The sequence below is a fragment of the Heterocephalus glaber genome, unplaced genomic scaffold (genome assembly GCF_053883595.1).
Source record: "Heterocephalus glaber isolate CG9 unplaced genomic scaffold, H.glaber_assembly_v1.0 deba00000281, whole genome shotgun sequence".
NCBI lineage: Eukaryota > Metazoa > Chordata > Mammalia > Rodentia > Bathyergidae > Heterocephalus > Heterocephalus glaber.
Genome location: NW_028258139.1, coordinates 8,161,776 through 8,175,331, shown reverse-complemented (window position 1 = coordinate 8,175,331; position 13,556 = coordinate 8,161,776). Strand labels below are relative to the sequence as shown.

The window sequence follows — 13,556 nt, the reverse complement described above, 5'->3', positions numbered from 1 at the left end:
CCTCTCCTCTTTGCAGCGCCTGTGCCAGCTCATCATCCCCGATCCCAGCCTGCCACAGCCCAGGCAACACCTACACCTGGACAATGGGCCTGGCCAGGACTGTGGGCCGTTCCCACTGAAGGAAGGATTCACTGCTGGGGAGAAGGAGACCGAACTATAGGAAGGGCCAGGGGCCAGGGGGCCCTGGAGCCAGGAACCCGGGCAAGGCTACCCTTCTCCAAGGATAACCTCAGCCTTCAGTCCTCTGCCTCTGTCCTGCTGAGACCTCTAGGAGACCCTGGGTCCAGCCAGATGCCTCTTCCCATCCTTTCCAACTCTGCTCCAGGCAGCTGCCTTTGCATTGACTCTTATGCCAAGCCCCTGACTTCTCAGATGAGAAAACCAAGGACCTGACAGACAAAGGAACTTTTTCAAGTTTGCAGGAGCAGCCTGAGACAGGCCTCAGACCTGATGCGTTGTGCTTAGGCTGGTGTTCCTCCCGTCGTGCCCCTGCCCTAGTTAATGAGCACGTTCAGATTGTTGCCACCACAGGCTCTTCTTTGTCTCACCCTACACCTGCTCAGCCTTCCTGGGGGAAGGGGGGAAGCCCTTGGGCTGGTGCCCCACATCAGGATTCCTCTGCCCATCCCATCGCATTTGCTCTCTGGATTTCTCACGCTGCTTTTCATCTCCCCTTCCCCAGGGTGCCAAGGGTCTCCCACGGGAAGAGGGGCAGTGTGCCAGGTGCTCATGGCTCCCACAGATGGCTCCCTCCCTGCCTAACCTCTCCTGTTCCATTTCCCACCTAATCCTCCTCCCATGCACCCACAGAGTTGCAGCAGCTCCTCCCGTGCATCTAGAAGGGGAAGGAGGAGAGGGAGTGTGGCAGACTAGAACACTTCAGGAGAGCGTCCTGGGGCACCGGAGCGGCCTAGGGAATGGTTGCCTGGGTAGCTTTCACCCAGAACCACTGCCCCAGGGACCCAGTGAGCTCTTTCTCCCAGGCCCCAGGTCTGTGAGGACTCCTCTGCCTGAGAGGTGGGTCCCTTGGTCACAGCAGATGCCCTGACTTCTGGCGACCCCTTCTGCCTCCTTCTGGTCTGTTCTTGTACCAGTGCCAGCCCTGCTGGGACCAGCTAGTGGGGAAAGGAGGAGTACCCAGGGAAAGCACGGGGAAATTGCCTCTGCCGGTGCCCGGTTGTTGCCAGTCCAGGGTCCCATCGAAACCAGCCATGGGCCGGTGTGGTCTCACTGCTGCCCCCTGGTGGCAGGGGGAAGCAGGGTGGCATCGTGCCTCCCGCAGCCCCCAGAATAGAAGGGCGCTCTTTCCTGTCCCTCACTCTGTTCTTACCGCGGCCTTAACGACCCCTCACCCGTGAGGCTCATCTGATGCCTCACCCCTGGCCTCACTGGAGACCTTAGCAGCGGCCTGAGACCTCACCCTGGCCGGCCAGGAGACCACACTGCCTCTTCGCCCGAGCCCTCACCGCGCACGAGCCTGCCCCCAGCCCGCCCTCACCGGAGCCTCACTGCCCCTAGAGGATGCCTCACTCCAGCCCTCACCCAGAACTCACTGAGGGCCTCACTGGCGACCTCACCCCTTCTCACAGGCACCTCTGCCCTGGCCTGTGCCTCCCGGAGCATGGAGTTGCGGAGCTGTGCCCTGAAGTCAGACACCCTGTGGGATGTGACGGTGGGCGTCCCCCGTCCCCCGGCAGCCAGCCTTCCCAGACCCAAGCTCCCCAGCCTGAGCCCACGAGCGTTCTGGTCAGCGCCGGGCAGCTCGGCGCCCTCCCAGTCCGTGTCTGCAGACACCGCCTTCCCTCGCCCCGCAGATGTTCACCAGCACAAGAGCTGCGGAATCACTGCTTTAAATTCACAGCTGCGGGGCTGTTTCCGTCAGACACAGGACTCTGCGGGAGGCTTGTGTCTGCCGCGCTCCCCTCCCTTCTGCCTTCTCAGGACCGGTTCAAAGGGAGTAGAGGGAACAGGCAGCCAGGGAAAGGGATTTCAGATCAAGGTCAAAGCTCTTGGGAACCCACTCTTAATGGGTCCATGATATGGGCATGGAGCAACGATTTCACTCTTTCAGTACCCAGAACACTAATAAGTGTGTGTGTGGGGGGGGGCATACATGTACAGCTGCGCACAAAGAGTGGCTATGCAGATTTGCAGTCTGTTTTGTCTCATATCCTAGACTCCGAGTTTCAGACTGGAGACCAGAGGTCTAATCTGGGAGGCATGGTTTTTTTGGCCACTACAGCATTAAAAAAAATTTTTTTAAAGTGAATGCCCTCATGTGGTAGATGGTGGTGGTTTCTGGTTTGCTGCCATTCCCTATGGTAGCACTCAGTTTTGAGGACATCTGAGTTCATCACCTGGGGAAACATTTGAGCAACGGAGGGAGCCAGAACCCTGCCCCGAGCAGGAGGGAAAAGCAGAGGACAGTGGTCATTGGAGTGGTCACACATGGCGGGCCTCCCATTCTCTAGACCCTTCCGTGAATTCTGGATCAGTTCCCCCGCTCTCCCAGGCTTGTCCTTATCCCCGAGAAGGGGAAGGGGGTGGCTGACCGTAACTTCAGAGCTAGCTTTGAGGTATCAGGCGGCAATAGCTCCTGTGTGGCAGTGAGGATTCTAGGTGAATGGTCCGTGGAAGCCACAGAGAGGTGCACATGGAGGGACTAAGGTCCCCGGCATCAAGCCTCACAACTTGTGTGAGCCACTGGGAGGTGGGCTCCACAGCCCCAGGCCTCCTTCAAGTCTCCATGGGCTGGGCTGACACATGGCCTGCGGCTCCATGGAAGCTCCTGCACAGCAAGGCCCTGCAGTGGCCCTGGACTCTGGCCCGTGGTAAAGGATAAAAAACATGGATGTCATTTGGAGCCACTTGTTTTTGGAGTGACCTGTTAGAGTAGCAGATAACTAACCCAGTAGATAACTGACCCTGGCTTTGAGAGTACAGGAAGTGCCTCTTTGAGGGTCATGGTGGCCCTCATCTGAGAGGGATGATTCCCTGGGCTCTTCCTGTCCTAACCCTTTGGCTTTCTCCTTACCGGCACTTCCCCTGACCCCTCAGAGCCCGCCATGACCCTTGCTTGCTTTTTCTCCTGTTCTGCATCAGGTGAGGCCTGGCTGCCTCTGTCCCTGGTGCTCTTTCTCTTCACGTGACTGGCTCCCCGATGACTGAGCCACGTGGCTTCCCTGCAGGGCTGACTACTCAGTGAAGTAACAGGGCCTGATTGGATCTGACAGGGATGAAAAGCTTGTTAACCGCCCATGGTTACACAGAGGCCAGGGGAGGACGTGTGCTGGGGAGGATGGAGAGACCGACAGGAGGAAGCCTGGCCAGCAGCATGGGACTGAGGTGCTTTGTTGGCCCAGACCTTGGGTCATGCTTTTCAACTTTCTCTGCTCCCAGTTGGATGACCAGCAGTCAGGTCGCTCCTCTGGTCTGAGATGGGCATCGAATTGTTATAGACAGAGACTGGAGAGCTTGCTCCTTGCCAGCCTGAGCCCTTGGTGACCTGGATATCCCTGAGGTCAGGGCCCAACCCCGTTCCTGTGACAAGAATCCTACCCAGAATCTGATGTAAACTTATGCTGGGGTTTTCTTTGCCTACATCCACCTTGCCCCACACTGAGGGAGCCACAGGGGAACGAAGGGCCTGGTCCCTACGCCGGAGCTCAGCTTCCACCCCAGCAGTGCCTTTGCCACAGCAGGCAACCTTCCCCACAAGGAGCTGCCCACGGAGTAATCAAAGGTGGCCGTGCCATGCCTGGCCTGAGTTAATCCTCAAAGAGAGCAGGTGACATTTGTGTCTGATATGGAGAGAAGGTCCCAAGGCAAGGACAGGAACTGCCAGTCTTGCACTGGGCCAGCCACTGTCGGGAGACCTGGGCTCCCTGTCTGTCTCTGTCCACAGCCTCCTTCTCTGTATTAAAGCTAATGCTTTGGGCTTTTTTGGTCTTGATTCTTTTAGGCTTTTTACGTAGACATTCAGGCTATCTGGAAATAATGGTAGTTGTCTTTTTCCAATCACTCCATTCCATTTCCTTTTTTTTTTTTTTTTTGTAGTGCTAGGAATGGAATCCAGGGCTTCATGTGTGCTAGGGAAGTGCTTCAGTACTGAGTTACACCCTCAGCCCTTCTTTAAGATTTTAATTTGAGACAGGATCTTGCTAAGTTGCCCAGGGTGGTTTCCAATTTGGGATCCTGCTGCCACAGACTCCCAAATAGCTTGGGACTACAGGTGTGTGCCACCATGCCTGGTTCCAATCACTATTCCTTGTTTCTTTTTCTTGTCCCCCTTTACCAGAGAACTTGAAGTGGTGGCAGCAGATCTTCTTCCTACTTTTGACGGCATAGTCTAACATTTCATTATTGAGCGTGATAGTTGATACAGATTTTTGATAGACACTGTTCATTAGGCTGTGAAGTTTTTTTCTCTTCCAAATTTGCTTTTTTTGAAACAAAAATCAGGGATAAGCATTGGATTTTATTGATTGCTTTTTGGCATCTATTGAGTTGATCATATTGTTTTTGTCCTTTAGTCTGTTAAGGTAGTGAATTGCATGAAGGTTTTCTTCATATTAAACACCTTTTCATTCCTGGAACAAACCCAACTTGGTCATGGTGTGTCATGTTTTTGTCATTCAGTACCAAACTCAGTTCGTTAATATTTTGTGTGGAATTTTTGTATTTAGGCTCTTAAGCAAGATTGGCTTCTTGTCTCCCTTTCCCATATTGTCCTTGTCTATTTAGCTTCTGCTTTTATGGTTACAGTAGGCTCATAAAAAAGGAACAAGGGAATGTTCTTTGTTTCTGAAAGAGTTAATATGAGGTTGGAATTGTCTATTCTATAAATGTGTAGTAGAATATAGTCAAATCATTTGGCCTGGTGTGTGTGGGATTGTTCTTCTTGAGTGTGTATGTAGACCTTTAACTTCTGCCTTTGTGTTTATTATGTTCTTTCTTCTTAGTTTGACTTATCTGTTGTTCTGTTTGTAATTTCTTAAATTTATCTGTAAAAGGGCAACTAACCTGCACATCCACCTGTAAGTCTGGCTGGGGATTCTGTGACTCCCTATGAAGGGGGAAAAGGCTCCCTCACCCTGGCCTGCTACTCCGTAAGAGTGGACAGTGGTGGTCCTGGAAGGGAGTTGGGGAATTGGGGTTTTGGAGGAAAGTAGGGAAAGAGAAGTCTAAGAAGCTGGAAACATGCTCACAAGAGCCAGGTCTCCTGGTGGCCTCTTGCCTTCCCTGAAGCTAGTTCCCACAGTTTCCCAGAGCCAGGCATGAGGTCATTCAGACTGGGTCATGGGAGCAGGAAGCACTGAGGTGCTAGGGGCTGCTTAGTGGTATTAGGCTGCCTGGTTCCCAAGGGAGCAAAACTGCCCAGACCTGCAGGGAGGTGGGAGGGTGGAAGAGGAGGAGTGAGGAGAATTCCCATCCCTCCTCCCATCTCCTGAACTCCAGTTCCTGCATCCTGCAGACTCATCCTGGATGGAATTTTCCTGCTGGGACCAGTTCTAGACCTGACCTTGCCCATTTCTGCTCCCTCGTTTAATCTTCCTGAGACTAAGCTGGGGCTAGGGGCCTGTCCCTGGGCCTGGCTACCTCCCTAGGAAGGGAAGAGGAGCAGAAAAGAGCTCAGCCATGGCTCTTGGCCACTGGCCTCTGATGGACCTTACCTTCTCCTGCAGGGAACACTCCCTGCCTCTAAAAGGTCTGCCTGAGGCCAGGGCAGAATGGATCTTACTCCCAAGGCAGCCCAGCTGGCCCTGGGATGGGTTGCCAGAGTCATGTGGAGTCTAAAGAAAGCAGCCCTGGGTGTCTGAGGGGCACAGCAATGGTGGAACAGCAGAGCTATCCATGAGGAGTCTGAGGGCAGCGAGCACAGGGAGGTGCCCAGCAGCTCTACTGGCCCACAGCTTTAGCTTGCTGCCTCCTGCTCCAAAACCACCTCCCCAAAATGCCCTTCTTCATGGGGACCCTGTGAGGATGCCTCAGGACAGACCAGAAACTTCATTTCATCCTGGTGGGGCTCCCAGAAAACTGTGAATTAGACACATCTGTCAGGGCTGGGAGAGGAGGGCGGGTGTACCGAGGCCCACAGCCTCATTGTGCAGCCCTGCTGTGAGACAGATCAGTCTTGCTGCAGTTTTATGGGGGACACATTAAGGCGAAAGGTGCCAACCCCAGGACCAAGTGGGCAGTAGACCATGGGGTCCATTACGTTAAACTTAAAAGCTGAGTCTACGTGGTTTGGGGTGACTGGGGAGGAGACAGACAGGCAGTTACCTGCTGGCTGACCAGGCCCCAAACTGGGTTCCTCCTTCGTCAAGTGTCAGAATCCCACACATGCATCCTGTGCTGGACAGCAGCTCCCCCGATGGCAGGCAGCTGGGCTTCACCTCTGCTGTTATCTGCATCCTGGGGACTGTGGTGGCAGCCTAGGACCTCCTGTGCAGCTGCCTCCACCCGGCCCCATTGGAGCTGGCTGACTGCCCTCCCAGCCCACTTCTCTTCCTGGTCTATGGTTCTGCCCTGGATATTCTAGGGAAAAACTAATTTTATGATTTCCTCAATGAAAGCGTTTTCTTTTTTTCTTTTAAAAATCCATTTTGACACATGAGGAAGATTTTTTTCATGTAAGTAGTTTGCCTATCGAGTAATGGTCTTTTTGCAGATTGTCTTGATTTCTGCCTCACAAAGATCTCACCCTTGGAACTGCTCATTGCCCTCAGACCTGACCTTGGCCTAGCTGAATGTTCCCTCCACACTCTCACCTGCACCCTCCCCGTCACCCTGACCACATCACCGTCCTCTATGGGAACATCGTTGGTTCACTGCTGGTTTCTTTTGGATGGTTCCTCGTGTGAACCTTCAGGCAGGGGTGCTGCTTGTCCTGGTCACTGTGTATCCTCTGCGCCCGGAAGGTGCCTGCTGCCCAGCGGATGTGTACAAGCTTCTTGAATTCACCCTGAGTTCTGGCACTAGCCCCTTCTTCTTGGCTAGTGTTCTCAGCCAGAAGCTGGTAAATCCCAGGACCCCTTCCTGGTAGCACTCTAAGCAAATGACTGATGAATGTATGTTTCTCATCCACAAAGGGTTATTACAGGGACTGACTAGAGCCTCTGTCCTTACTGCAAATGACCCAGAGGACCCAGAACATCAGGGGCTCCATCAGCATGCAGTGGTCTCCCTTTCCCACTAGAGGGTGGGCATTCCTCCTGGGTGACTTCAGCCCCGAGGTGGGAGAAGAGAGCTTCTACTCTGACATTGGCACACATACCAAGGGGTCCTTATGGCCCTAGGCCCTCTCCCAGAACTAGACTGACCAGGTCCCCGCCAGGCCTCGGCTTCTTGGGTCAAAGAATTCCCAGGATAAGACCAGTCCTAGCTGGCCTCTGTTTCTCCTGGAATTTCCCATTTCCTGAGAAGAGGATGAGCTCATGTTCCCTTTCACTTTAACAGAGGATGGTGTGATCTGGCCTACGGAGGCCACTGGAGATATCTACATTTCTGTGAGTTCAGAGTTCTGGTCACCAAGAGAGCTGGGTGCCCTCTTTGTGGGTACCATCCTGGCCATTGCTCTCTTCTCACGGTACAGTCCCCTGATGCCCCTTGCCACAGGGCTGAGGTTGCCAGTGGCTGTGAATGTTCACGAGAGCCCTTGCATTTCCATCAGGCTCATTTCAGCCTCCTGCACCCAGTCTTCCAGCCCATGGGCCATTGTCATCCCCTTCCCAAAAGTCTGCTTCTCCTTCAGGTCCCAGCAGGAGAGCCAGTGTGGCAGTGGGAGGGTTCAGAAGATGCCGTCTTCAGCTCCAAGCATTTTCCCCAACGATGTCCCAGTCCTGGACCCCAGCTCCTGTCTAGTCAGGAAGGGTGTACCTCAGGGCTTGTCAGACCGAACCCTACCCTTGGGTTTCACTTTGGGACTTGGTGTTGGGTGTAAATTGCCCAACGCCAAGGATCAAATCTGGCCCATGGGATGGGCTCCTTCAGCTCCTCAAAGGACTCTTGCTCTCCATTGCAAGAAGCCAAGCTGGTGGAAGCTCCTAGCTACTTCCCTGCACTAATAACTACCTGGGTGCAGGTTGGCTGCTGTGGCACCTCCTCCCTCCACAGCTGCCCTCCAGTCTCCACGGTAACCACTTTCCCGAGTGTGTGCACATGTGTACATTGGTAGGGTGGAGGCTGGCCTGCACCCACAGGTGATTTCCCAGCTCCGCACCCAGCCCTGCCCTGGAGCCCTGCATCAGATGGCTGGTCCCCCCCACCCACCCCCGCCACGAAAGATTCCTAATCACGTCGAACCATGAGTACATTATCCTGGAGTGAAAGAAACACTGCCGTGGCAGAGGAGAGCCGTCCAGCATCTCTCTCTGCCCAGACCTTGTGGGATAGACACTCTGTGCAAGAACAAATAAGCAACTGACATAGTTTCCTCAAGTGACATATTTCAATATAATCTCTAAAACTATGAATTGAACAGATAAAATACCTCTGGGCTATTTTTGTTACAAAATATTTGCCATTTGGATTAATTGCTGGGTGCAGCCACCCTGCCTTTCCCTAGAGAGGCATCTCTCCGGCAGGGTGAAGGGTGCGAGCAGGGAGGGGTGCAGTGAGGAGGGAGGTGCCCCCGACTCAGGGACAGACAGACAGATGGTCACCAGGGAAGCCTGTTGGCTACAAGAGATATCCTGGCAGGCTCTGGTGGACAGGTGGGTGGGTGGGTGGGGAGTCAGAGGTCCTAAGTGTGTGTGGGAGCGAGACACCTTTGAGACAGACAGACAGACAGTCAGAGAGGCAGACCTGGGGGATAAGTGTTGGACGGGGCCCACTTCAGTTCTGGCAGTGGGACTTGTCCTGAAGGGGTGAGGAAGCTAGTTTCATCTTCCGCTCTTGATTCCAGCCTTGGGCCAAATAGATAAAATGGGAGAGGAGCCCAGGTCCCCCAAAGTGAGGCTAGAGGGTTGATGAAGTGGGGCTGTCTCAGGGCGATTGTGGCTCAGTCAGCACTGCACTGCCCTTAGTCTTGGGAGAGCAGGAGGCCCCTGAGCATCTCTGCTGGCCCTCTGGGAGGCCCTGACGTGGCTGCTCCCATGGAGGGCAGAGGATGTCCCCAGTCTCTGGGGAGGAGACTGAGAATGGTCCCAGCTTAGCCTGCTGACTGATCAAGTAGGGAGGCTACAGAAGGCGGGAACTCCAGCTGGCCCAACAGTGAGGAGGCCCAGCTGTCTCCTGTCCAGACCCTCCCTGCCTCAGGCTGCTCTGTGCTGCCCACCCCAGGCTGGTCTCTTTCTGTGCAAGATGCCCCGGTTGCTGATGGGGCCCATGGCCACCTTGCAGCAAGCCAGGATGAGCCTCTGGCCTGGGGAAGGGGCACTGGGTGCCTGGACATCCAGGGCCTCAGAGAATGTGCACGAGCCAGCCCTAAGACCTTGGTTGCTGCCATCAGGGAAGTTGGGCTTTGGCTGAGGGGGAGGGAGGGGTAGGCACTGCTGTGCCTGCCAACTGGAAAGGAGGGCACTTTGCTCACACTGTGAGCAGGGACAAGGCATGAAGTTGACAGGACGTGAAGGGACAGTGGGCATGAAGTTGTCTAGGGCTATGCCCTTCTCCAGCAGCCCCTGGCACCAGTCACCCCCATCTCATAAGTACATTTAGCTGCACTCATCACTCACATTCTTTCCTACCTCATACCTTGCCTCCTATTTGTAATTTGTACTCCATTTTCAGCCCTCTCGTTGGAGATTCACCCACTCCTATCCTCACAGCTCCATCACCCCTGAGACCCTGAGGTTTCCCACCCTGGCTGAGGGCAGCAAGGTGTCTGGATTGTGTCAGCTGTCTTACGCCTCCAGGCTCTGAAAGCATCTCTGTTCAGAATAGCCCCTGAGGGGCCGAGGCCGCCAGGGTGGGGGGAACAGATGGGCTGGGAGTCATGAGGGAGACAGCAAATTGGTCCCAAGTTATGGAAACCAGGCTGACAAAGACAGATCCAGAAATAAACTAAGTGACCTCATGATGACGTCCGGGTGTTCACACACAGGCATGGGAAACTAGGTCACCTGGCCCCTCTGTGGGTGGAGATTATCCCTGCCTCCTCCCTGGCCCTGGATGCTGCAGCACAGGGCCTGAGCTGGGGCTGGAGAAGCCAATTCACTTTAGACATAGCCAATATCTATTGCATCTCCCTGGAGGCTTTATAAATGGGCTTCCAGAGGAAGGATTGTGAGGAAGGACAGCTGTAGTTGCAAGCACAGGACCACAGTGTGGCCAGGCTTCCAGCAGATACTTCCTAAAACCTCCATGATGGGGTGGCCAGGGCACTGACCCAGGGCTTTGAGGATGGGCCGTCTCTCCTCGGGCTGGGGCTTTGTGGGAACCTGAGGCTGGCTCTCTGCTCCTGCTCACCCCAGGAGGCCAGCAGCCCTGCTTGGCTCTCCTTTGTGACGTTGAGGGACTCAGCCAGTCTCGTTGGAGGGGATCTGTGTCTTCACAGGGGACTGTTAAAGCCTGAGGCAGCCGGGAGACCCGACTCCTCTGGGGCCCCATGCTCCTGCCTACTTCTGCACACAAGTTCTTCCTGGAGGCCACCGAGTCACACAAGAGGCAGCCCTGACTCTGGGCCCAGTAGAACCTCCCTTAGAACCCCCACTGGGTGGATCACACCCATCCCCTTGTGTCTGTGGAAAGAGTGGAAGAAATTAACCTGGTTCTGGTGTGTGTCTGTGTGCCCCTGGCACTGGCTGGGTTTCACTTGGGGCCGGGGAACTACTGAATGCTTTTCAAAAGTGCATTTTGCAGATATTTGACCTTGTCATCTCATGGCCCTGACAAACTAACCTAGAGAGAGCCAAGTGCTCCTCCTTCCTCCTCCCTTTCTTAAAGCTTTCCTGGAGTCAGGGCAGCTCTTGAGAAGGCCCTGGGGGGAGGGGCCAGGAGAGCCAATGTCCTTGGGGACCCAGGAGCAGCCTTCTGAGACTTCTGGGCTGGGGACAGGGGAGCAGAACAAGCTCCTCCTTCTGCCTCCTGCCAGCTGGCCCTCCAGAGAGCTGGGGCTACCCTCTTCCACTCAGCTCAGCCACAGGTGCACCTGGCTGCAGGCCAGTCACCCTCCATCCAGGGCTCTGTTGCCACTCCAGCCACCCCAGCCTCCTGCTCCTGCCCATGGGCTGAGGCTCGGGCATGAATAGACTCCAAGCCTGCAAGCTGGTCAGCTCCTCAGCTCTGAGTTTCTTCACTCCATGGTTCGACTGGGGAGTGGTGGCCAGAGATATCACCTCATCTGGCTCTGTGGGACCCCAGGAAAGGGAGGTGGTTTCTCCAGGTTTGAGGGGTGCTCAGCTGAGTAAGGGTAGGATGGCTGGACCAAGCAAATCCATGTGCTAGGGATCAGGGTTCTCTTTCCAAACAGTGACTGGTGACTTTGTATGCCAGGATACAGGGAGCAGCAAGGGGCAGCTGAGGCCCACCTGGTGGCTGGTCTTCCTGGAGCAGCAGGCTGTAGGAGGCAGAGCTACACCAGGCTCCTGGAGCCGCTGGAGTAGCGCCTCCGGTGCAGCAGGGAGCCGGGCGGGCAGAACTGGTGAGGGTGATTGTAAGGGGGTGGGGGCGGGGGCAGTGGAGGCTGGTGGATGACCTTGGCTGGGGACCCCGGGCCACCCAGAGGTGTGGAGCCGCAGGAATCGGAGGAGGACGAGGTGTAGCAGGAGAGAGCCTGGCTCAGCAGGGGCTCCATGCGCGCCAAGCAGGGCTTGTCCAGGACAATGACCTTGACAATTTGCTGGCACTGTACCAGGGTGCCGGGGGGTGTGGGTGGCAGCGGCGGCAGCGGTGGCTGCTCTCTCACAGGGCTAGGCTGTGGGTCTGGCAGTGGCACTGGCGCTCCCCTCTCGGCCCCCAGCCTGGAGCTGCGCTGGGACGTTTGAAGCCTGTTGTGAATTGACACCTAGTTTAGAAACAGCCAGAGAAGCATGACATGTTACAGACTAGTTCCCAGGGCTGGGACAGGCTGCCGAGCCACCCTTTGTCTCCCTCCTGTGCCCATCCCTGCAGCCCATCAGGTGCTCTCAGCCTTTTCTCTGACCCTCTGCCCAGCTCTCCAGCCAGAGGAAAGCTGGCTTCGACCTGGGCTCTTCTGTACCAGGGAGAGCAGAGCCCGAGCCTGATGGTGGCTAAGTGTGGTTCTCCAGGCCTCAGTGTCCTCACCAGTGAGACCGGCTCTGCGTACCTCTGCATTCTGACTCCAGGGACCTGCTGGAGGCTGAGCGTCTCAGCAAACTGCTCCCCATCTGCCTCACTACCCACTGAGCTTGAAAAACTGGTAAAGGGTCTTGGCCCCTGCCTGCCTCCCAGGGGTGGGTGCTGAGGCGAAGGAGGTAAGACACAGTGACAGAGCCAAGCATTTCTGGTCCTTTCAAGCCCTCTCCTCTCTCCTGCTTCTTGAAAGAGAGAACCTTGTTATAGCCGATATCATAAAAAGGTGCCTGAACCCCAGAATGCCAGAGACACCTGAGGGGGTGCTCTGGACCTGCCCTGTCTTCCCAGACACCATGTGGCCATGGCCCTGCATCCAAGCCAGCCCAAACTTAAGAGGGCACAGTTGGGTGCCCACCTTCCTCTCAGCCCAAGCTGGGTCCTGGTTAAGGTTGCCTGGCAGCAGGAGTGGAGAGTTAGAGGGATTCTGATCTTTATTCCTGGGTAGGGGTCAGAGGAAGTTCCTCAATGGCCAATGGGACCCCCCTCCTGCAGACTACAGGGGTCAGTGTCAGTTTGCCTGGCCTCCTTGCTAGCAATGGGAGGCAGAGGAACTGAGCATAAGGGAGGTTAGAGCATTCTGGAAAGAAGGATTTAATTCCTCACCCTGTTGCTCCCCCCAGGTATCCCAACCAGCAGCTATGACCATCTACAAACCCCTCCAAACACCCGGGCCCTGTGGGGAGGCTGAGGGCCTTCCTCTCTGGGGATGCTTCCTGTTTTGCTGCTGTCTTGGCTGGGCTTCCCCACCTTTGGCCACTGCTCAGAGCACAGAGGGGCCCCAAGACTATAGGGGAGGAGACCCTATCCCAGGCCCAGCCCAATACCATCTCAGAGCCTTCAACCAGCACTTCCTGGTCCTGCTTGTTAGCTAAGGGTGCTTTGTTAAGGGCCCTCCTGGATCGGAGTGCTCCTATAGGCTGCCTCCCTTGCAAGGCCCCCAGCTATTCCTTTGCCCCACAGTATTCACAAGCCCTGGCTCTGTAGTTCCCATGTTGCAGGCTTTATTCTCCATCCTGACTCAGAGGCATTTTCTAGTCCCAAGATCCCCTAAATGAATGAAGCTTCCACTGGGCCCCTTGCTGTCCTGGCAGACACACAGCAGACAGAGGGCATGGCTGGAGGTCCTTTCTTCCAGGGGAGGCCTCTGAGATCTTTATTTTGAAGAAGGCCTCTGTCACCACCACTGCCAAAGGGCCTGGGCTCCTTTCCCCATTGCTTATACCCTGCACTGTTCCCAGAGAGAAAAGTGGCCTGAGGCCACCAGACCAGGCTGAGCCCTTCAGCCTCCCTGTCCTGCC

At 55.4% G+C, this 13,556-nt stretch overlaps 2 protein-coding genes across 15 annotated transcripts in view; one reads left to right on the top strand and one right to left on the bottom strand.

Annotated features, from left to right (window-relative positions):
• The window catches only part of Slc6a12 (solute carrier family 6 member 12), a 34,616-nt gene extending 26,347 nt beyond the window's left edge, over positions 1–8,269 (top strand). For 5 of the 9 annotated variants that reach the window (XM_087185958.1, XM_021249079.2, XM_021249085.2 and 2 more), the window contains one exon: positions 17–8,265. In XM_087185958.1, the coding sequence (XP_087042084.1) occupies positions 17–393 (377 nt within the window). In that variant the 3' untranslated portion in view covers positions 394–8,265. Of the gene's footprint in view, positions 1–16 lie in introns of all 9 variants that reach the window. The other 4 variants (XM_087185963.1, XM_087185962.1, XM_087185966.1 and 1 more) reach the window with 3 other exon arrangements.
• Positions 8,270–8,430: 161 nt separating this feature from the next.
• Iqsec3 (IQ motif and Sec7 domain ArfGEF 3) overlaps positions 8,431–13,556 on the bottom strand; it is a 103,751-nt gene continuing 98,625 nt past the window's right edge. For 2 of the 6 annotated variants that reach the window (XM_087185946.1, XM_013068593.3), the window contains one exon: positions 8,431–11,947. In XM_087185946.1, the coding sequence (XP_087042072.1) occupies positions 11,516–11,947 (432 nt within the window). In that variant the 3' untranslated portion in view covers positions 8,431–11,515. The remainder of the gene's footprint in view (positions 11,948–13,556) is intronic. The other 4 variants (XR_001182844.3, XR_001182846.3, XM_013068594.3 and 1 more) reach the window with 3 other exon arrangements.